A 24220-nucleotide genomic window follows, 5' to 3' on the forward strand; every position below is an offset into this window, starting at 1 on the left:
AGTTTCAGTGAAAATCTGTGGGACTGAGACAAGGTGCACTGACAGTTGTCTGAAATATCATTCATTTTATTCACACAAATAATCCTAGCAGATTACTGGCTGGGAAGAAGGACTCAGCCTTTAATAACAAGAAGAATGGCACTTGAGAAACAAAGATTAATTTGAAGTGAAATGCTAATTTGCATAATTTCATTCAGATTAGAATGACAATGATTAAGAGTTCAGCATAGATGAGAGATAATTACATTGTGGAGAAATGCAGTGTAGTCATGTAGTTACATTTTTAATGTGAATACTGCCAGGATTTGAGCTTTGACAGATAATAGGAAATATATGTCATTACCACAGGTGATTTTAATTTTTAAAAAATTGGTATTCTATTCTGCCATTTGGGTCTCTTTGTGTCAGAAGGTTCTCATGTTGAGTACACACAAATGAGCTAAAACCCTTTCTCATCTTCATTGTATAAAAAACAGCCTGTGATTATTGCAGATCTACTTTTGAAAAAATTCTTGGCACATACAGTCAAAACTGATATTTCTATTTTAAATGTGTAACTGCATTGGGAATTTACTCTCTATTGCATAACCTAACAATGCCCCATTAATTTCAAATAATCTTTCCTGATTTACAGCAAATCTTTAAACAGTTCGCTTAGGAAATCAGTGAGGAAATACTGCCACAGCATTTCAGTGCTGCTTTTGGGGTTTGTTATAGATTTCCAACATAAAGGATACTTAAAGGGTGTATCAGAAGTTTAAAATATAATAATACTCAAATTATCTTGAGATGACGTGATAAAGCTGAGCACAGTTTCACACCTTCCCATATGTGTGTGACAGCACAGCAGATAATTTATTCACAGACAGCTGCAATATCATGAATGTGAAATGGGGAATAATAATTTCCATTTATTAAATTTCTAGATTATAAACAAAACATGTGCTTACTGATGGGACCATGTAGCCTAAAATTCACTATGGCAACAGCCCTTAACACTTGTTTATCCCTTATATTTTGTTTATTTATCCCTATACTGCAAACATCTCACAATAGCTAAAACATAACCTCCATTATAGGAATTTCAAACCCAATGAAAAAGAATACAACATAATTTCTCTGCTTGGACCAGTGGTGGGTAGTCATTATTGTTACTATTTAAGCTTTTTTCAGTTTGTAGGGCTGTCAATTGCTGATTTTTGTCATCTCTTTCCAGAGGACTAAAGCATACACTTATACCAAGCAATTCTTCCAGTGGAGTTATTATCAGATGATCAGATTATCTCCTAGTAATCTTTTTATATACATGTGTCCTGAATACATAGTTCTTGCTGTTTCTTTCACTAGGCATCTCTTTATACTGTCATTTTTGAAGCAATTCAAGAGATCTAAAGCAATCTCTAATTTTTCCACACCCATACTACTGCTGTACACTGTTTCTACTCTAGATCTGTCTAAAAGCTATTTATCTAGAGACCATTTTATGCTTTAGCCACTCTCTCTCCTTCCTCTCAGTCTCAAGCACACATGAGCCATTTTTTGAAGCAATTAAACACCCCTAAAGCAATCTCTGATTTTTCCACACCCATACTGGTATGAACGTGTCCAAACTACCCACAAAAAAATCCGAGGTCAAAATCATTGACTTAAACACACTCATTGCACTGAATAAAGACAAATAAACATTCTGGGATGACACTGATTGCTTTAGCAGAGCATTAGCATTACTCTAGTAGAGCTGGAAGCTTGTGATGTGTTTCTAGTCCCACATGGCTCAAGACCCCACTCAGTGAGGCTCCTTTTCAGAGGGGTCCTTCCCTCTCTGAGGTTTCCTCGCCCTCAAGTGTCATCTATTGAGCAGAATTCAGTCAACCAAAAGGTAAATACATCATTTGATCGACTGGATCCTATGGGACCCACAAGTTTATCAGCACTTCTGCATATTCCCCAAATGACTGATGAAATGTGAAGACCACAGTGAGTATCAGCAGCATCATGATGGTGTCTGAATCTTTGCGAGGTTCATAAACTCTAGATAATCGTATAATTATCAGTCCCCCAAGGGGAAAAACATCACTGGTCCAGTTACAGTCACTGACTTGGCTGTGGAAAGCACAAAAAGAAGAGAAGGTTCTCATCACCCCACCACTGGGTTAATGAACCTGGGCTCCCTACTGGACACATGGGCAATGAAAAGTCTGGGAATGATAAAACACACCTGATAAAGCACCACATAAAACACCGCAGCAACAACACCTAACTAGATAAAATACACCCACCCTAACTGGAGTAGTCCTCAGCTATTATCATAAATGTAAATGTTGAGAAAGATCTGACTCGATATGACAACCTGTGTGCTTCTGCTACTGACTTTGCCTGGCAGTGTCCCCGCCATTGTCTTGCAAATCTCTGTAGTTGCATCCCTTTACATCTGAATTGGTTCAAATGGCTTTTCTGGTGATGTTTGGGTGAATGGAGACAGCTTTTGATTCTCTGGGTCGGATTCTGCAGCCTTTACTCAACCAAAACTCCAATTAACCCTGAGTAGTTACAGACTGTGTAAAGATGCGAAAATGATTAAAGGAGGAAGAAGAGGTAAATAACCCTTTAAATGGCTGTTAATGGCTAATTGAGAGAGTCTTTTAGATTTTTGAACCATTATCTTGTAAACAGAAAGGCAATGGACACCCCAGTTTAAAAATTATATGTTTTGATTCATTTGTTTTTAAGGGTAGGATATTATTGTTTCCTCAGTTGCAGAGCATCTCTCTGTTTGTAAACACTCGTTTCTACTGTAGATCTGTCTAAAAGCTATTTATTTATTTAATTATTTATTTAATTAATTTATTTAATTATTTAGGAGGCCATGTTTTGCTTTGGCCACACTCTCTCCTTCCTCTCAGTCTCAAGCACACACAAACCATCCTGCTCACCAGGCTGAGCCTCTCTGCCCATGGCTTTGATTTATTTTTTTTGAAGGGTAGGATATTGGTGTTCCCTCAGTTACAGAGCATCTCTATGTTTGTAAACACTCGTTTCTAGTGTAGATCTGTCTAAAAGCTATTTATTTATTTATTTATTTATCTATTTATTTATTTAGGAGACCATGTTTTGCTTTAGCCACTCTCCCCTTCTCTCAGTCTCAAGCACACCCAAACCATCCTGCTCACCAGGCTGAGCCTCTCTGCCCATGGCTTTGATTTATTGGTTTTTAAGGGTAGGATATTGGTGTTCCCTCAATTACAGAGCATCTCTCTGTCTGTAAACACTCGTTTCTACTGTCTAAAAGCTATTTATTTATTTATTTGTTTATTTATGAGACCATGCTTTGCTTTGGCCACACTTTCTCCTCCTCTTAGTCTGAAGCACACACAAACCATCCTGCTCACCAGGCTGAGCCTCTCTGCCCATGGCTTTGATTTATTTTTTTTGAAGGGTAGGATATTGGTGTTCCCTCAGTTACAGAGCATCTCTCTGTTTGTAAACACTCGTTTCTAGTGTAGATCTGTCTAAAAGCTATTTATTTATTTATTTATTTATCTATTTATTTATTTAGGAGACCATGTTTTGCTTTAGCCACTCTCCCCTTCTCTCAGTCTCAAGCACCCCCAAACCATCCTGCTCACCAGGCTGAGCCCCTCTGCCCATGGCTTTGATTTATTTGTTTTTAAGGGTAGGATATTGGTGTTCCCTCAGTTACAGAGCATCTCTCTGTCTGTAAATACTCCTTTCTACCGTAGGTCTGTCTAAAAGCTATTGAATTATTTATTTAGGAGACCATGTTTTTGCTTTAGCCACTCTCTCTCCTTCCTCTCAGTCTCAACACACACAAACCATCCTGTTCATCCTGTGGGTGCCCGTGCAGCCCACCCCTCACGCTGCCCACGCCTGGGAAGAGTTAAAGCTATTTACGGCTGAGTTTCGCATCCATTTGCACTCAGTGCTGGTTTGCAGAGTGGCGCTAGGACCTTTGCAAGCGATGAGCCCGTGGCATTAAGCGGGGATGTGAAAGCCTCATGTGTCTCCAATACTCAGTGGATCTAATTAACAGGTAGAATCGCACCCTGGGTGCTTGAAAAAATGCCAGACACCATAGAAACGAGTCCTTAAGTCCCCGGACCATCTGCACTTTCTTTTCATTGTGGAAGTCTCATTTAAGCGTGTTTTTCGGCCATTCTAAATTCATTTATGCTTTAATGAAAAATTCCCGCTGACGGTTTTCCTTTTCATTAAAACAAAAAATCATAAAATTCTTTAATTCAGTCACGGGGGAGAAAAAACAACAAAAAACCTCTCAAGCTTTGATGAAATAATGAATCTTTGAATTTGCCTCTGAATACGTGCTGTTTGAATATCGTTGCCACAACCTCCTTAAGTGACCGTCTAAAGGAAAAGGAAACCAATATGAGAATATCCCCCGCAAAGCCGGGGGGATTGCTGGAAGGAACATTGGGCAATATTGATGAAATGAGCAATATTGGTGAAATGTGAAGTGTTACACCATCACAGAGGAGCTCCGGGATAGCTTGCAGGCTGTCCTTGCCTCCCTAAGCCGAGATTTTGGTGGGGTTAAATTGGGGTTGCAGGGGAGCCCCGGCTGTGAGGGGTTAAATTTGGGGTGCAGCCCCTTTAGGCACCATTTATTTGCTGTTACCTGTTGGCTGCCAGCCGCGATGAGATGTACCCTCCGGGGATCTGCGTGATGATGTAGCCCCAGAAAAACGAGCCGTGGATCATGCCCACCGTTTCGGGATCCCAGTTAAACTTCGCTTTCTTCCCATGCGAGGCAGCGGGGCAGAGGGAGAGAAAGGCGAGAGGAAAAGCTGTAATTGTGCCCCTCGGTCCCAGCCCCCCATGCCAGGTCAGCAAACAAACCCAGGACAGCGATGGAAGCAGCAGAGCCCCGAGCCGCTCGGATGGGCACGGATGGGAATGGCTGGGCATTGATGGGCACGGCTGGGAATGGCTGGGCATTGATGGGCACCGCTGGGAACGGCTGGGCACGGATGGGAATGGCTGGGCATTGCTGGGCACGGCTGGGCACGGCTGGGCAGCGCTGGCACAGCCCGCGCTCACCTCCTGCCAGCCCTGAGGGATTTGCCTGTTTAAGCCTCCTCCCCGTTTGCCGCATCTTTCTCAGCGCTCTTTAACTCGCTTTAAGCCTTATCGTTTCTCTTATCATTCAACGCCTTTTGTCAAAGCCAATTAGCACCGGTGTTCCCAAACATTCCTGCTGAACCTCCCCGCCTCCTTTAGGACGGCCAACAGCCCCTTATTCGATGCCCTCCTTCTCCCATCCCCTGCGTTTATTTTAGGAGGTATCTGCGGTTTTCAAGGCTGTGTAGGACAGGCACGGCGTGGGGGCGAATTGTCCCCACATTAACAGCACAAACTGGGGCTAGGAACTGAATGGAAAAGTAGAAATAATCGGTAGAAGTTGTTTCTGCGTCAGGAACGGGATTCCCGTCCTTGGAGGGGCAGGGGGATGGAGCGGGGAGCACCGGCCGCCGTCCCAGCTGTGCCCAGGTGTTGCACTGCGAGCTGCACTGGCATTTCCGAGGGAAGCAGTGCCCACCTCTTTTATAATTTTTCCTCCTCGGTGAATGGTGCTGTTGTTGACCATGTCCACGATGGCCACCCCCAGGTTGCAGCGGATGCCGAAGGAGATGCAGAAGCCCAGGCCGCTCATGATGGCGATGATGTAGCGCCGCGGCAGCCCGAAGCAGGTGCAGTCGCACAGCGGCGCCTTCTTCTCGGGCACTTCCATGGGCTTCCCATCCTCCGTCAGCTCGATGGTGTCCCCGGGCTTCTGCCTCTTCTCTAGCACTCTGTCCGACACAAGAAGGGAAAGTCAAGGCCCGAAGGCACAACGATTTGGAGGCTTAAAATTCACCGCTCCCCTCGCTCCTCCGGCTCGGAGATGGATTCGAGGATTTGCTCCTCGCTTCCCATTCACCTTCAGCTGTTCTTTAGCCGTGACCTGTGGGAGTGAGGATTAGTCATGCCCGGCTCCCCCAGCCCTCCGCAGCGGCCCAGGGAGGAGCTCTGCCTGGGAATTGCTCATCTATCATTAAAGACTTCTGCTGGAATATGTAGGGCGCACCAAGCAGGCAGCATCTGGAACCACTGCAGAGGCGCCATGTTGGGCAGACTGAGGCACAGACACAGAAAAAAGGAGATTTTGTTGCCTCCTGGGGGTTTTGTTGCCCCCTCTCTGTGCCAGAAAAACCGAGGGGGTGATCTCGGTGCAAGCCTCGCTCCAGGTCTGCGAACAAAAGAAATGTTAAGAGGGAAAGACGGGAGGGAGGAGCGAGGAGGAGAGGGCGATATTGCTATTTATTTTACATTTGCAAAATGGCTGTCAGTGGGAAAAAAAAAAAAAAAAAAAAGCCAGGAATAAGAGCTGGGATCGCCGGAGAAGGCTTCCCCAAGGATCTGCACGCTGGGAGCGCTCTGCAGGTTCAACCTGCCCAGAGCAGCCTTGCCCCCACTCCCTCGGTTTCACTTGGAAATTGTGGCTCCTAGAGAACGAGCTGAAGGAATCTGAAGGCTGTTTGCAGCTGTTTCCAATCAGCTGGAAAATACCACGAAAGGTGATTTAGAACATCCAGAATTTTTTTTTTTTTTAAATCTTTCTAAATGCTGCGCCGGTAGCATGAAAAATCAGGTTTATAGAGCAAGTATCCCATAGTGAATCCCTTAATCTTCTTCCGAAATCACTGAGATATTTAAAATTTAGAAAAGAAAACCAATTTTGTCGTCTTGAGAAGCAAATACGTGACGCTCTGGACTCTACAACCACTGCCTCCCGACTCTGCTGTAAAGCGTTTTCTCACTCGGAGGAGCATCTCTTTCAGGTTAACTCATCCGGCTGATAGGGCAGTAACAATTAGCAGAATAAGGTTTAAAAGGTTATCCGTGTTCGGGAGAAAAATCCCTGTATTTTCTCCAAAAACTACTCAGCTGAAATTCTCCTGATTTTTCTCTTTTTTGGGCGTGTTATTTCCATGCTTAAAGATCGCGGCATTAAGAAATGTGTTAAAATGGTGAATAAAATAAACTATCGTGGGTTTCTGTTCGAAATTCGTTGGTGTGGGTAAATGGCAGGAGTGTTTTGCCCCTGAATGGGCGTCTTGTCTTCGGAAATAGACTGGAAATCAATGTGAAAGAGGCAAGAAAATAGTTTAGATTCTAAGAAAAATAAACAAAGTACTTAATTGCCGTGAGCTGAAAAAGATTAGCAAATCACGAGTTTGTTAGTCGAGGTGTGAATTCAAACGGAGTTTCGCTGGAAAATACAAACACCGTTTCTCCATTATTCACTGTGTAACTGCAAGTAGTAGAGATAATAGTTTTATTTAAATGTTGTAGACCCTATAAGAACGAAAAAAAGGGTGTATTTCCTAAATTACATTTTAAGCAGTTATCCTGGATTTTCCTTTTTTATTATTATTAATTTTCAGCTATTGAAAATGACCGAAATATAACCAAAAACCGTAGGAAATTAATTGCATTGGTGATGACTTCAATTTCGCTTTTGGCTTTTCTCAATGGTACACTTCCTATGAAAATGGAAGCCTCAATTTTGTCTGTATCACTTCACTGATATGTCCCCTTCCCTTAAAATGGCAGCAGAAGTTGTGACTCATGCTGAGGAACAGCCTGGTGTCTGTGCCCAGCACTGCCGCATAGGTATGGAAAAAAGATTTTTACGTGACCTACCCTGGGCAGGCAAATCCGCAGTTGCCTTAGAGCTGCAATTCGGGAAATAAAAAAAAAAAAAATAAAAAAAAAAAAAACCCAAAACCAAAAAACCAAACAAACCTAAAAAACCAAAACTGAACCAAAACAAAACAAAAAACCCAAACAAACAACCAAAAACCGAACCAAACTAACCAAACTGCCCAAGCCAAATATTTCGGGGTAATTTCCAGCAGACGGAACAATCGAAAATTGTTGGAATTTCACAGACTATTCTCAAACGTTGTGGAGGTCACTAAAGTCACCAGATTGGATGGAGAACGATGTGTGAACTTTAGTGCATGCACTTCATGGGTATGCAAGAATCTGGGTTTATTATTACAGGGCTCGACGACGGTGGAAATGTTCTTTGCACTCATAAATATAGAGAAGTGATGCTTTTGAGTTTAGCAATTGCAGCTGTATATAATTTATAGGACAAGCAGATGTTTCTAAAGGCAGAGGGATAAATAATTAAACACATTCCTCTATATGTTTCAGCTTCAGGAGAAAAAAAAAATCGTTCGGATATCAATTATTTATACATCTCCATGTTTTCCTTCATCTGACGACGAATTACACAAAGGACAAGACTAATCAAAACCATATTTTTTAAAATATATTTGCTAAGGGCAGGGGGCAAGATCCTGTGGGTGCATTGGGAAATTAAGATGGAACAAAAATACAGGTTGCTGCTCTCTCCTGATTAGGATTTCAAGATGGGATCCCGTTTTTGTGGAAGAAAGGTGGGGTAATCTTTTGCTGCATCTTTACTGACACCATCTACGAGTCAGACAGGGAAGTTACGAGGGTGCCATATTGAGCAGCTTCAGCGCTAGTTTCCAGCATCTAGATTATATCCAGCAGAACCAGAACGGCTCCCAACCCTGCCACCGCTAATCCCAAAGCTTTCCACCTCCTGCAGCAACGGGTGCTTACGGAGAGCTTCCAAATTTTTCTGGCAAGCAGAATCCTATAAGAGATATCACTCTTACCTGTAGAGTTGACCAAGCGATTTTCCAGCAAAATTCTTCAATCCCTCCTTGCCGGGAGTCAAAATCCTTTGTTTTACGGACTCCATTCCTTTGGGGATGCTCGCCGGATAATGCTCTGCTCTGGATACGGCACCGCTACGAGCAACGATGGTTCATATTGCTTTAACCCCTTAACTTTTCGTCCTCATTCGATGGCTATCGGTTCACCTGCGGCTCAAGGCAGAGCGAGAGGAGAGTGCGCGTGTGTGTGAGTGTGTGTGAGTGAGCGAGGTGGGGACGGCGTGCGGAGCCGGGGGGAGGGCGAGGAGCGCGCCTGTGTGCGGCAGCGGCAGGGGCGGCGGGGAGGGCGCGCTGCGGGCGGCCCGGGGTTCCTCCGCCGGTGCGGAGCTGCCGGGCTCGGTCACAGACCCTCGGGGGCCTGGCGGGGCTGGGCAGCGGCGGCCGCGGGCAGAGCCATGCCCGGCACGGAGCGTTCGAGGCGGTGCGGGCGCTGCGTGCGCCCGGCGGGGGCGGGGTGCGCTCGCCGCCCTGGGCAGGCGCTGCCAACTCCCCGGAGCCGAGCCGAGCCGAGCCGAGCCGAGCCGAGCCGAGCCGTGCCCGCGGCCCCCGCCCGCCACCCCTCCCTCTGCCCCTCTGCCCGTCTGCCCGTCCCTCTGTCCGTCCGTCCGTCCGCTCAGCGCTGCTCCCGGTGCGGCCGCCGCTCCGCTCTCCGGGCGCTCCGGCCCTTCAGCACCGCGGACAGCGCCGCGCCCGCCCCGCTCCGCTCCGCGCCTCGGACAGCGCTGGGCTCCGCGCACACCCCCGCGTACAACTGCGAGTAAAGCCCGCACAGTGCCCCCGGTGCCCTCGGACAGGCCTTGTGCAGGCGGCCCCGCTCCCGGGCACGGCGGGCACTGCCGCAATAACGCTGCTGTGGTGCCGTGAACAGATAACACCCGTTATCTGCTTACACAGACACAGGGATAGGCTTGGAAAGGTATGGGTTTATAGATACAGGTATAGGTTTGTATATAGGTAGAGGTTTATATAGGTCTAGGTTGATATAGATATAGGTATAGGTTTATATAGGTCTAGTTTTATATAAATATAGGTATAGGTTTATATTGGTATAGGTATAGGTTCATATAGATCTAGATATAGGTTTATATAGGTACATAGATACAGGTATAGGTTTGTATATAGGTAGAGGTTTATATAGGTCTAGGTTTATATAGATATAGGTATAGGTTTATATAGGTCTAGTTTTATATAAATATAGGTCTAGGTTTATATTGGTATTGGTATAGGTTCATACAGATATAGATATAGGTTTATACAGGTACATAGATACAGGTCTAGGTTTATATAGATATACCTATAGGTTCCTATAGGTATGGGTTTATATGGGTATAGGTTCCTCTAGATATGGGTTTATATAGGTATACAGATATAGGTATGGATTTATATAGTTATTGTATAGGTTTATATAGGTATACTGGTATATAGGTACAGGTATAGGTTTATACAGGTGTATAGGTTTATATAGGTAGATATAGGTATAGGTTTATATAGATAGAGGTATAGGTTTATACAGATGTATAGGTTTATATAGATATAGGTTTATATAGATACAGGTATCAGTTTATATAGGTGTATAGATTTATATAGGTGTGTAGGTATAGGTTTATATAGGTATATAGGTATAGGTTTATATTGGTATATAGATATAGGCATAGGTTCATATAGATATAGGTGTAGGTTCCTATAGGTGTAGGTTCATATCAGTATATAAATACAGGTATAGTGTTATATGGGTATACAGATATAGGTATGGATTTATTTAGATATTGTATAGGTTTATATAGGTATATGGATATATAGGTACAGGTATAGGTTTATATAGATACAGGCATAGGTTTGTATAGATATGTGCTTATATAGATACAGATACAGGTTTATATAGGTGTATAGGTCTATACAGGTATATAGGTATAGGTTTATATAGGTATATAAATACTGATATAGGTTTATATAGATACAGATATAGGTGTATAGGTATAGATTTATGTAGATATTGGTATAAGTTTATATAGGTATATTGGTATAGGTTTATATAGATATATAGATATAGGTATAGGTTCATATAGATATAGGTATAGGTTCCTATAGGTATATAAATGTACAGGTTTATATACAGGTATAGATGTATATAGATATTGGTATAGGTTCATATAGGTATAGGTTTATATAGATACAGGTATAGATTAATATAGATATTGGTATAGGTACAGGTATAGGTTTATATAGGTAAATAGATACAGGTTTATATGGGTATATTTTCCTCTACACCCACGTTTACTCACGCAGCCTCTTTTAGGCCATGTTAGGAATCCATCAGGGACTGCTTTCTGGAAAGCAATTTAATATTTTCCACCTCTTTTTTGGTGCTCTGTTTTCATGCCTCTGAGTAGGCCGCTGCAACACTCAATCTTGGTTTGTGGTGTTTACAGCACTGGAATGAACTGAGTGTATTCTGAAGAGAATTATTTTTCCTTTCAGAATCTAATAATAATAAACTTTTATCTCTTTGAAGAAAATGTAAGATGCAAAAATTTATATTTCTAAGTCACAGCCATTAAATTCCTCTTATTTCATTTTGAAGTTTCTGTAACGTGCTACTTAAAAAACAATTAAAATTTGTGTTTTAAGCAAGTCCTTCTAATAATGTTAAGCTCCTTCCCTTGCCCAGTGGGTAACCAAATGCAAACTGTATTTTCAAAGGAATATTCCCTGATGAAAACATATGTTGTAGTTGCAATATCCAAAAGGGAGCTGCTCTTTGAGTTTATAGAAATATTTCTTTCAGATGTTGCCCTCTGCTGGAGGGTGAATGAAGTTTTACAGCGCATATAAATGTGTACAAGAGCAATTATTTTAATATTGGAATTCCCATAATGGCTGACCCACGTAGAATTTCAATAATTCCTTTCAAAACCGTAAAAGAATTACAAAGTCCTAGAATAGAAATTATAAGTAGACCATGTGAAATGGAAACGTTGCTAATTATCATCACAGCACAGCCCTGATTTCTGCATCACAGCAGCTTTGGGATGTGGTTTGCAGCACTGTCACAGGCTGGAAAGGCAAACCTGGGAGGTTTTTCCCAGAAGAGGAAAAGCTGCACAGTTACATAAGCCCTTCTTCCCAGCGCCTCACGGCTCCTCTGTGCCACTGCAGATGCTCAAAGGAAACCCAGATTAATAGATTTTCCTGGGAGGCAGCAGGAACAGAGCGTTGTTTTGCAGAGATGCATTAAATGGGGTTGGATTCTGTAATTCAAGCCTTTCAGAAAGGCACTGAGTCCTTTCCTGAGCTGGAATTTGAGGCTCTCAAGCCTGCTGGGCTTTGTTTATTTATGCTGTGCAAGGAGCTCTGGCCCTTTTTTTAGAAAGCTCATCCCTGGCATGGCTCTGATGCCATGGCTACTGAGAATTAGCAAAACAATGGCATTTAATAAATAAGTTATGATTGATTTGGGAAAGATAAATAATTTATCTTATCACACCAAAATGGAGAATCCTGATGGCACATTCCTGCTTGTTTCTCTTGCTAGAGGAAGATTAGACAGTCCTTAATGACATAAAATATGTAAAACAGCAAGCTACTCTGATACAGTGAAACCCTATAGTGACCAGGCCCTGCTGCTGTAGCTGTCTGAAAATGAAATTTTTTGTACATCCAGATATTACTGAGTCATGTCCTGATCAATCTCAGCTGGTTTGGCTTCACATGAGAGCAGAGAACTTATCTCACTAGTTCTACAAAACTTGTACAGTCTTCTCAGCTTTTTAAACATCATATACTGAGTGTTTAACCTTGGTAGGACAAACCATTTCCAGAAGAAACAGCACATAACATTAATCAAAATTGTTATTGGTAGTTCTTTTTATAACTAACACCTGTCACAGAGAGACCACTCACAAAAGTGCACTCAAACTTCAGTGAGATCACAGTGAGCTCCTTCCACGGGTGTCAGTGGTAAAGGGAAACAGGAATTTATGCAAAATACATATATATATATATTTAAATATATTAAATATATAAATATACAATAAATATATAATAATTATATAAATATACAATAAATAAATAAATATGAAGTTATGCAGAATGTTCTAGCCCAGGTGGTCACTGCTGAATGTTCCCATATTGACCAGGAGGAAAGAAATTCAGCCAAAAGTTGCTGAGCAAAAACTGTGGCTCTGGAATGGCTCTGACAATATCTGGGGGATGACATGGTGCAATCCAAGGTGCTGCAGACGTCTGTGTTTTTCACACAGAACAGAAAACTTATTGTTTCATCTGAAATCCTGCAATTAAATACAATTTTCTTCGTGTCCTTGGATTTTCTTTAACTCTTGCTCATGTGAAGGCTGAAGGATTGAATATTTACCTGTCTTTTTATTTCTATAAATAGATATTTTTGCAAAATTTGAATTGAATTATTTCAAGAATTTAATATCTTTCAGATGTGGTTCTTAGCTAATTTTTTCTTATTCTTATGTATCTAATCTCAAAATTTTCTACAATAACCCTCAGAATAGTGCCTAAATATTGTAAAGCTCTCTTAGTGAAGTTCAAAGCCAATACTCCAATATAAATTCCTTAAGTTTTAGCCTTTCTGAAGAAAACTACGCAGTAAGCTAAAATTTCTGTCATGGTACCTACCAGTGATTTAAAACCAGTAATTATTTAAATTCTATTTTTGACCTTATCTGTGCTGTTGATTCACTGCAAAATGAATTTTCTCTTTCCCAAGTGTCACGCAAGCAGAATTTATAAATGGACATTCATTTTATGATTCACTTTGAAAAATAAGCAGAGATGTGTTACTTTAACTCAATGTGATTATACATACAAAGTCTGAGACATTTTCTTATTCCTGTTGACAGAAAGGTGACAAAATACTGCTCTCAATAATACAGAGTCATCTTCAGGGGAAAAATCATAATCTTAGTTATGCCATTCAACCCCTGTGTGTAACACAGCCCTCTGGTACTGAGGATAGCATAAACATGCCTCAAAAATATGAATTATGGTCTAATTATTACTCCTGTTTACAGTAGCTGTCCACTAAATCCAATGGGATTTGATGTCAGCTGAAGAACAAAGCAATTTTTTACTTTCTTTGGGACTATGGAACTGCAAAATCACAGAGCACTACCAAAATAATCATCATGCTTGCCAGGCCACCAGAAAGAAGGTTTTCTGGTTGAAGCAAGAGCTTTGTAAACTCTTATTTTAGTCAACTGTTCATTGAAAATAATTCTACCATTAAAAGAAAAGAATGAGATAAAATCTTGTGCCAAATCTTGACTTAAGAGGCAGAAAAATGTGTCCAAAAGATTGGTTTAAACCAGGAACTTTCTCATTCTCCCTCCAGATTTGCGAGGATCACTTCCTGAACACCTTTGGTGGGATTTCTCTTATTCTCCTGAGTCAGGACGATTCACTGCCGGACAAATCCCTTGAAAAAGTGCACAATACATAAATTTGAAGATTTAGAAAACACTGCACAATACATCATTTGAGGATTTAGATGCAGAGTCCATGAGCTGACACAATAAAGATGCGTCTGTGCCGAATTTCTCATGCCAAGCTGTAAAGGATTCACACATTCACATGCTCCCTCTCCACCAGGTTGTGCATTTCTGAAATAAAAATCTGGAACTCCATGACACCATCACAGGGAAAAATGGGAAAATCCAGCAGGAATTTGTCCACAGAGGCAACGTGAGAGTGGCTGTGGGCTTGGTCAAGCAAAGCAGCTTTTCCTCTGCATCAGCTGGGGTTGGAATTTTGCAGATTTCTGCTTGCAAACTGGGCTGCTCCTCCCAATGCCCCTGTGCAGCTGCTAGAATGCTCTTACATTGCATCTTACATCTTTGCCAGTGCTCTAGCAGGCACCAGAAATGAAAAGGGAGAGAATACAGGAGTTTCACACGTTTTTCAGGGCATTTTCTAGTTTTAAACCAAGCTGGAGGTAATTTGCTCAGGGATCTCTGCACTAGCATAGATGATGAAATATTCTAAAGATATGCTACAAACTCCAGGATTTTTTTGGATTTTTTTTTGGTTTTTTTATAGGTTTTGTTTTTGTTTTTTAAATTTAGGAATATCTTGTTTCTAGGCATATAAATTCTCAGTGTTCATTCTATTAGTGCCTAATTATCAGATATTCTAACTCTTGTTTAATCTGTTCGTTCAGCCCTCTAGTGGTAAAAGCACTTAGGTAAATAACTAGAATTGCAAATAGTCAATTTTTATGTTCTATTGGTATTGTACATTTCACTGTGGAAAAAAATAAAAAAATCACCAGATGATTTGCAGTTATTACATAGGACTACTCCACGGCTGGAAATTTTTTTGTTGTGTTACAAAAAAGATTCATTTATTTCCTCCATCCTGCCTTTCCTGTCTAAAATCTAGTTCTTTTTAGTATCAGTATTTTTATTGTGAAAAACACCCCAACAAACTGATAAAAATCCACCCAACAGCTAATGCCTTTAAAATCATAAAAGTAACGATAACAATTTTTTTTAAATTATTTTCTCTGGTATATCTGTGGACAAATTTAACAGCATTGAATACATTTCTCTTAAAAGTAAATGGAGATGCTTATATTCTTCCCACATATTAGAGGAACATCTGTTCCCTGCATTCCAGAGCTGCTCCATGAGGTGCAGGCAGAGCATCCCAGAGGGCTGGGAGCCATCTGTCCCCCTGCACAGCCAGAAATGCAGGAATGCAGAAATGCAGAAATGCAGAAATGCAGAGATGCAGAAATGCAGAGATGCAGAAATGCAGAAATGCTCCCACAGCTCTCCAGTGCCCAGGACCAAGGTGCAACACTTGGGGATTTGGAGGCAATCTCCCATCCCCAAACTCAGCCAAGAATTGGTGACTGCAGCACATTGTCCTGCCTTTTATCACCGTGATGATTAATGGTTAATACCATTAATCTGTCATTACATTATTATTCCAGGATAACCATCGCTGGATTTTTTAACAGTTTTCATGCAAGAGTCAGTTTGGTCAGGTCTCTTTTCACTGCATGGGAAACCTTGTGAGAAATGCAGAAATTGAAGACTGTTATGGTGGCTTTTTATTGCAAGAGTTGGAAAATCAGAAGCAGATTTTATAAGGCTGGAGCAGCCCTTCATTTTCTGTTGACTTGTCTCTTAGCATTATTTTAAAATGTATTAGGAAAAGTTTGGGGAGGAATTTCCATGGATTCAGATCACAAGTTGCCCTGATCTGAACAGGGCTTAACTAAATGAATATGCTTTCATTTGCTAGAACACTGAAAGAGATACCAAAAGCAGCATCAGATGCATCATTTGATCAAGAAACTATTTCTGGTGGGGGAAAACAACCCAAGAAAACTCACAATAGATATTTAGGAAATAATTGTGCTTAGTACAACAGCAGACTGATGGCTGGGGTGGTGGAGCAGGTTCTGGACTCCCATGTTGGGTCTGACACTGATATTGCAACCCAAATTTGTCACTCAGCTTTAATGTGCCTCAATTTTTGGGGGGGGTTATTCTTCTTTAGGATAAATATTGATTTTTCAATAGACTAACACAAAACGCAGTAAATGCTGTGTAGGAAGACTGCATGTAGATTCTTTTACATATAGAGTTGTTTCCCTAAGGAGAAAGACATACATGTTAGAATCTATACCCACAAAATCATTTACTAGTGGACAATCGTGTATTTTCACGTGCTAAGCCATAAGTTTTCTCTGTAGAAGGATATTGAGACAATGAGCAGAGCTCATTGCAGCAGAAAGTAAATGAGGAAGTGTTTAGTGGATGTTTGGGGTTAGTGGAGTCTGTAGAAAGCAATTGTCATGCTTGCCCAAGAAAGAAATCTCAGGGATACTTTCATCCATCCCGTATTTTCTTCTTTGGTTTCACTTCTTGACAAGCTGACAACCATCACACAAACTCAAGACTGAATGTAATTAATTTATTCACTTGAATTTTCTTGGAATTAGCATAAAATAATTGTCTCCAGTATGGATCCAAAAGAGGAGAACGTGAAATCTGTGCAGATTTCTAATGTCATACACTTGCATCTGCATTAGATAACATTAACCCAGGATAACAGTGCTAGAATGTCTTCAAATGAGCAATACTGTAATAAACATACTCCCATCATTGTATTCATGATATAAAATAAGATATTCGCACAGAAACATGGAATCAGGGAATCATCAAGGTTGGAAAAGACCTCTAAGGTAATTAAGAGAGATAATGAGTGTTAATGAATGCATCTGAGTCTCTGAGGCTCAGAAACCCAGGCCAGGATCTGGGAGATCTCAGTGCTCCCCTGCATGGTCTCCAATGCTTCCTGTCAGCAAACTTATTTTCTGTCATGTCATCAGCATCCCTTTTCCTTCTTCCTTATTGTGCCTCTCTTATTTTCCTTTAGAATTCTGCTTTTGGTAAATTATTTCTTTTTTTAATTGTAGGGAACTTGTAATGCTGGCATATTCATATTTCTGCCAAATGGGACCAGAATGGGTTCAATAGTGATTATGAAAGGAAATGAAGACACACACAAAAGGGAATGTCTCATTTTGTTAGGAAACAGGACTGAACCCATCAATGTTGGATGCTGTTGTGTTGATCTAATGTTTCATTAATAGCAGAAACTATCTTTGATATTGCTGCATCTTTTGAGGGACAATGTGTCTTCTCTAAACCACAAGGTCTTACCTCTTTCATGCTTCAGAAGTGCTAGAAACCTTCCTTGGGGAGCATGGCCATGAAAGGAGAAATGTCCAAGGTTCTTGCTCTTAAAGGGAAACCAAAGACTGTAAAAGATTTTAAGGGAATCAAAATACATAAATGCTGTTCTTGTTGATGTGTGGAATACTTAAGGTGTTCCTTCTCCCCCAGAAATGTTAGAGCAGCAATAAATTAAGAGGACAGGAAAATATCTGCTTTATTTTAGGGCCCTGCTAATGGCCTCAGTGGTGGTTGCATTGAGGGAGGAGGGAAGATGAGGATGTCACATAGACAGATTACTTCAGGCCAAAGCACTCAACCCATCCATTTAAAAATACCTAAATGTGGCTAAAAATATCATGTTCTCGATTCAGACGTCTTTTCTAAATGTCAGCACTGAGCTCAGATTTCACACACATTCCATTTTATAATCTGGTGTTTAAGTGTAAATATTTTCCATCTATTTTTTTCTTTGTGTTTGTTATAAATAAATCATCACAGACCTGGTAGATCAACTCAGTGATTCCCCTGGAGAAGGTCTGCTGATTTTTGTGTGACTCAGCCTCTGTGTGACCAGTTTAGAGACATTTTTAGCTATTCCAGTGTTTCTTCTGTGGGGGAGGCGAATTTTAATTACCTGTTCTGGGCCCTGCTTGCAGGACTTGGAAGTTCAAACAGCTCAAGGGGCTTGTGCTGAACCCTCAGCCCTCACCAGGCCCCAGGTTTCCTTGTCTGTGTTTAAGCTGCTGTTTTCATCCAGGACAAGCATTTCTGGCTTTTGGTTTTCTTTCCAACAGCCTTAATAGATGTCTTAATAATTGACATCTGCTGGGCCTTTACCATGGACTTTTGTTGAATTGTGTCTGATTATTACATCTCATTCTGTACTTGAGTGGCTTTGTGACTCCTCTTGGGCCAGAGATTTGCTGTTTTGCCCTTTTCTACCCAAGGGAATCGATTTTATGGGCTGTTCTTCCCTGCTTTTTTCTCTTTGCAGAGCAGGGGGAGCTCAGCAGCAGCTCCTGTGCTGCCCCTGAGTGCCTGGGGAGTGATCAGGATTTCCATCAGTGCTGTCTCTGCCTGCCTTGTGTGTGATCCAGGGATCCCACTCTGTTTGCCAAAGCCAAATACTAAAGTGCAGACAGCAAGCTCTGACAAGACAATGCTATTTGTTCTGTCCCAGTGCTGCAGAAACTTCTCAATCTACCAGAAAAATAACAGCTGCAAGGAGGAGAGAGTCCAATGCCAAAACTTGGGCTGTGTTCCTACCCGGGAGAGCAAGAGGCACATCTCTGCATAATATCCAGAGGAACATGCAAAGGAATAATATGCAAAGGAATTTGGGATCTGCCCATCTGTATGGAACTGATTTAAATTTGCCCATGGCATTCTACCAGCTGAGAAAGACTCCACAGGATTTTCACATCCTCTATGCTCTCCTTTCAGAAGTAATGCCAGTTCCTCAAAAAATTGTCTCACCATTTGTTTGTTTGTTTGTTCCTCAAAAAATTGTCTCACCATTTGTTTGTTCTGAAGCCCTGTTGGGGTATTCCTTGGATGTTAAACCTGCTTTACCCACGGAAAATGTCCATCATGCCACAGCCAGGCAAAGAGGAACATGAGATATGAATAAATATGCAAGGAAAGGGAGGCTGCAAGCACAGATTTGTTGCTTTGCCAGATGTCCAGAGCTTACACCCCAGGGGCTGCAGCCAGGTAATTAATGTCTGCAACACCCGGGTTGTTACATTTAATTGTTTGTTTTCTTCTTCTCTCACTTAATATTTTCCTGTGTTTCCACATTCTATGTCTTTGTACATAACTCCAATAAAATCACCGTTGCTATTTCAGAAAAAAGAACCCAAATTTTATTACAGCGATTTGAATGGTTTTTTGGACACATCATTTTTTTATCCTTATCATGATAGGCTGAATTTAGTTTTCCCTAGTTTTGTTTTGTTTTGATGTGTCTAGTAATTGGTCTGACACTGCCAATTCATGCACAATTCACACCTACCACGATGTTATATATTCCTCTTTTTTTTTTTTTTGTGGCTATGTTCTGGCTCCTGAAGTGCTGAACACATCAAAAGAATTACAAAAGATGGATTTAGTGCCTTTACAACAACAGCCTTAATATTTCTTGGCTTTCTGTTAGGAATAATCATGTAATAATTGTGGTGTTTGTGAGGGTCCCCAGGATGAGGTGAGAGATGAGAATCTGACTCCATGTGCTCCGAAGGCTGATATATTATATTATATTATATTATATTATATTATATTATATTATATTATATTATATTATATTATATTATATTATATTATATTATATTATATTATATTATATTATATTATATTATTACTATACTAAAACTATACTAAAGAAAGAGAAAGGAGACATCAGAAAGTTTAACAAGAATGAATAATAAAAACTCGTTACTGACTCAGAGAGTCCAACACAGCTGATGCTGATTGGTCATTAATCAAAACCAATTCACATGTTTGGATAAAAAATCTCCAGCCCACATTCAGAGCAGCAAAACATGGAGGAGCTGAGGCTTCTCATCTTGCCAGGAGAGGAAATCCTGGCAAAGGGATTTTTCAGAAAATACCATGGTGACAAACAATCAAAGCTCTGAAATAAAGGCATATCCCCAAACTGAATGGCTGGAAAGTAAGTAACCCCAAAAAATCCATTCTGTCAGTCATGCCCTCTTCACTTCCAAATCCTGTTTTACTATGAGGCCTCATTGGCTCATGAAAACACCTTTCCCTGGAGGAATCCTGTTTTAAATAAAAGTCTCCACTGAATCCATGTGTTAAATCAGTCTCATGTCACTGAGTCACTGCTGGTGCATTGAGACGTTCTGCTGCTTTCACAGACACATTTCCTTGGCAGGATTCCCTTCTCTTTCCATTTATGACAAGAACATTAATCCCTCTCTGATCAGGGTGTGCTCCACCACCAGGACACACCAGAAATCATTGGGAGGCATTTATTTGGCACTGCTGACATTGACCTGAGTGCTGACATTGACCTGACATTGACCCAGGCTTTCCCACTGCATGAGCACCTTCCCCTCACTCCTGCCCTGTACCTTGTGCAGTGCTCTCCAAAAGGTTTCAGAAATCCATTGCTTGTCTTTCCAAAGCTGCCCTGTGCTCTCCAGCACTCCCAATAGATTTCAAAATGATCCTCATTAATTAAACAGCCACAGAGCCTGGAGGGATGGAAAACATGAGCAGAGAGGGACAGAGAGAGCAGGATCCTCTCCTACATCTCTGTGAGGCACAGAGGTGCTCAGAGAGAACAACAAACCAGCCAAGCTTCCCTTGTTGGACCCAAACTCAAGGAATGGGACTTTAAATACAGCAGGACTCTCTCCTGAGTGCCAGCATTTAGGCAGGAAACCTCACAAATCAGGAATTCCTCTCCCATTCCACAGGCAGGCCATCAGCCTCAGAGCAAACCCTCCCTGAGCTTTTCTGAAGGGGCTGGAACAATTTCTGTTTCACATAAACATTACTGATTTTTCAGAATGCTCCATGCTCCATCCACCCCCTTTCCCTGCAGCAGGATGAAAAGCAGTTTACAGATCCCAGCGCTGCAGGAATGTCCCTTTCCCAGCACAAGTGGGATGGCAATGTCCACGGCAGCTCCATCACCTCCTGCTCCGTGCTTTTTGGTATTTCACTCCTTGCTGTTCCACAAAAGGTTATAGGGACATAAATGGGACGAGACAATGTTCAAAATTAATGTAATTTAGTAATATTGACAAGTGTAATTAACAGTTATTAATATTGCTAATCACAGGGCCCTATTCTAATATCCTTAATTAATACTTGACCAAAGTGTAATTCCATTTTTTTGTTAGTAGCTGCTCTTTTGTTATCACAAAAACCAGGTTCAGAAATTTTTTGTGCATCAGCAAGAAAGACTGAGCAAACTGAGCATGAGCAGTAACTTTTTCTTCTGGATAGTATTAAAATACCTGATATTACTCAGGATTTTTATTTATGAATTAGTCTGAGTTTAATTCTCCAGGTAATCTGAATAGGTTAAATTATATATACATATAAAATTATTATTATTATCATCATTATCATTATTATCATTATCATTATGTTCACAATATAATTTTCATCTATAAATTTAATATATATTATTCTTATGTTCACAATATATATTATTATTCTTATGTTCACAATATAATCTGTCTGATACTGTGGTCACACAACAGCTATCACACGTATCTGAGTGTGGTAACTGGGAACTCAGTCTTGCAGAACAAGATGAAAGACTGAGAATTGCAGGAAGCAGTAATCGTTGTGTCTTTGATGATAACAAAAATAATTAAAAATAAAATCAAAATTAAGAATATAAAAAAGAAAACAAAAATATAAAAATAAAATATTGATAAAAATAATAAAATAAAAATATTAAAATATTAAAAATAATTAAAACTTCCATTCTTTATATTTTAAAATATTCCCCAAACATATTTAATAGCCATTTAGAAAATTTCCAATTATTCAAAGCTTTTTCATTTCAAAATCTGTCACCCATATTTCTCCACCTTGCCTCTTAAACCCCCATTCTAAAACCCCCAAAATTCTACTTTTTCACCCTGCGGCAAATTCACTATCATTCTACTCAAACCCTTGTGGCCTGTAACTCCTCACACAAAGTTGGGAATTGTTTCCATGGGCTAAAATCAAAGGCACAGGAAGGGCCAGCATCACAACAAGCTCATTTATTTAATGCTTCCTATGGCCTCTGCATCTTCCAGCACCAGAAATGCTGAACAGTGTTGGATGCTTTGAACACCCAGGGGCCAAGCAGGGTCAGTCAGTGATTTAAATACAAATGTTTTTGACAAGCTAACAGCACTGGTTTGTTGAGGAATCAAAAAGAATAATTAAAACAAAAAAGTCCTCCCCTTATCAAATGGTTCAGACTGAGTCATTTCTGCCTGAGAAAGCATAGTCACTAATTACTGCAGGGGAATGTGCGTCTGCACCTTCCAAAAATTGATATGGCTGCTGAATTTCACATCCTACTCATCATCTCCCAGCAGATTCCTCAGTACTTGCTTAAAAAACCCTTCCTGAGCTGCATCTGAATGATGTAAGTGCTGTGTTAAGACAATGATTATTTAAAACCAGAATGAGATTTAATTTAGCTGCTCCTTTTAAGGACGCCAAGGCAAAAATTGTTATGACCACCCTTAAGAAGGCAGACAGACAAGAAAATGTAGCTGAGGCTTAATGAGGTTGCACAGTAATTCATACAAAAGTCTGGAAATGATTTTGTTATCCTTCATATGGCAATGATCATCCTTTTTTCCCCTTTACTTCTCTCCATCTGTTTAGGGAAGGAAGGCTTTTAAACCATTCCTTTGTGAGGGCTCTGTTTCCCCTCTCTGGACACAATCTCTTGCCACACCAGATGTTCGTGACCCTGTGCCTCCCAGCAGTGTGTCCTAAACATTCAAGACAGCATTTTCAGAAACACTTTTTAAATTAATTTTGAACATTTTGAGGAATTTTAGACAAGATTTTATTTGTTTCCCAGCCTACACATCTCAAACAAATTGCAGACTTCAGATGCTGGCATATTGTTTCTCCCACATCTTGCTGTTCTTTCCCACTAATCCACTGATTATGGAATGGGTTACTTATTTTTCTGCTCCTGTAAGACAGCACATTTTGCACCATTTGAGATGCAAATGTTGGAAAAATGTCTTCTATTTCACCACTCCCTAGAATTTTTTTTCTTTGTATAGAATAAACACGGAGTTAATTTTTAGAAATACTCTTCAAGCAGGATAGATCATATAGATGGGTTATCTATTTTTCTGATTCAGAAAGTAGAACCACTGAATTGCGGTGCACAAGTTAAATGAAGGAATTATGACTTCTGAAGAGTAGTTACAATTTCTGATCATGTGGAGAGCCAGGTTCGTACCAGAATTTGTGAATGCCTTCTCACAAGCTGCCATGCTTATATTGTATTATAAAATATACTTGACTTTGGCTGACATTGTATCCCCAATTAAACTTTAAATTTAAATTACCCGTTACTACAGGTCTTGGTGGAGGCAAGGTGTAACCTCCAAGAGCAAAGCTGGAATGCACCTGAAAACTCACAACTTAATATATAAATGTCCCCTATATCCTGCATATCAACAGCACCTTCCTTCATCTTTTTTTTTCTCCCTCCTCTCCTTCTTTTGCTACCATTTTCTTCTCCTTTTAATGTTTTTATTTTATTTTCATACTTAACTAAGCACCCTAGTGAGCACAGTAGAGGTACCATATTATAAAGTTACTCCTTGCTTGTTTTGGTCTTTTTTTCTTCTCTCCTTTTTTAACACAGAGAAGATTCTTTTATTCATCTTATACCTTTTTTTAATTTGCTCAAATTGCATGTGTCTCAGCTTGTAATTCCAAAGTTCCAAAGGAAATGAGCTGCAAAGTGTGGCAGGTGACCCTGTTCCCAGAATCCTGACAAGGTGACACCACAGGAGAGGTGACATGCTGGGATAAAAACATCCACTGAGAGCAAGTCAGGAACTTCAAGCCAGATTCCCTGTCATTTAGTCCAATTCCAAGTGATTTAACCCAATCCAATTAAATCCAAAGCCCTTCACCGGTCCCAGAAGTGAGGTTTAAGATTAAAATATGTATTGCAGGACTTGCCCAGAG

General features: G+C 40.6%; 1 protein-coding gene across 1 annotated transcript in view; it reads right to left on the bottom strand.

Moving 5' to 3' along the window:
- Nucleotides 1-9200, bottom strand: part of SLC17A6 (solute carrier family 17 member 6) — a 31837-nt gene extending 22637 nt beyond the window's left edge. Inside the window, exons 1-3 of the mRNA XM_074543898.1 lie at nt 8736-9200; nt 5576-5828; nt 4655-4773 (exon numbers count right to left, since the gene is read on the bottom strand). Coding sequence (XP_074399999.1) covers nt 4655-4773; nt 5576-5828; nt 8736-8821 — 458 coding nt within the window. The 5' untranslated portion in view covers nt 8822-9200. The remainder of the gene's footprint in view (nt 1-4654; nt 4774-5575; nt 5829-8735) is intronic.
- Nucleotides 9201-24220: the final 15020 nt, after the last annotated feature.

The sequence above is a fragment of the Zonotrichia albicollis genome, chromosome 6, assembly GCF_047830755.1.
Source record: "Zonotrichia albicollis isolate bZonAlb1 chromosome 6, bZonAlb1.hap1, whole genome shotgun sequence".
Lineage (NCBI taxonomy): Eukaryota > Metazoa > Chordata > Aves > Passeriformes > Passerellidae > Zonotrichia > Zonotrichia albicollis.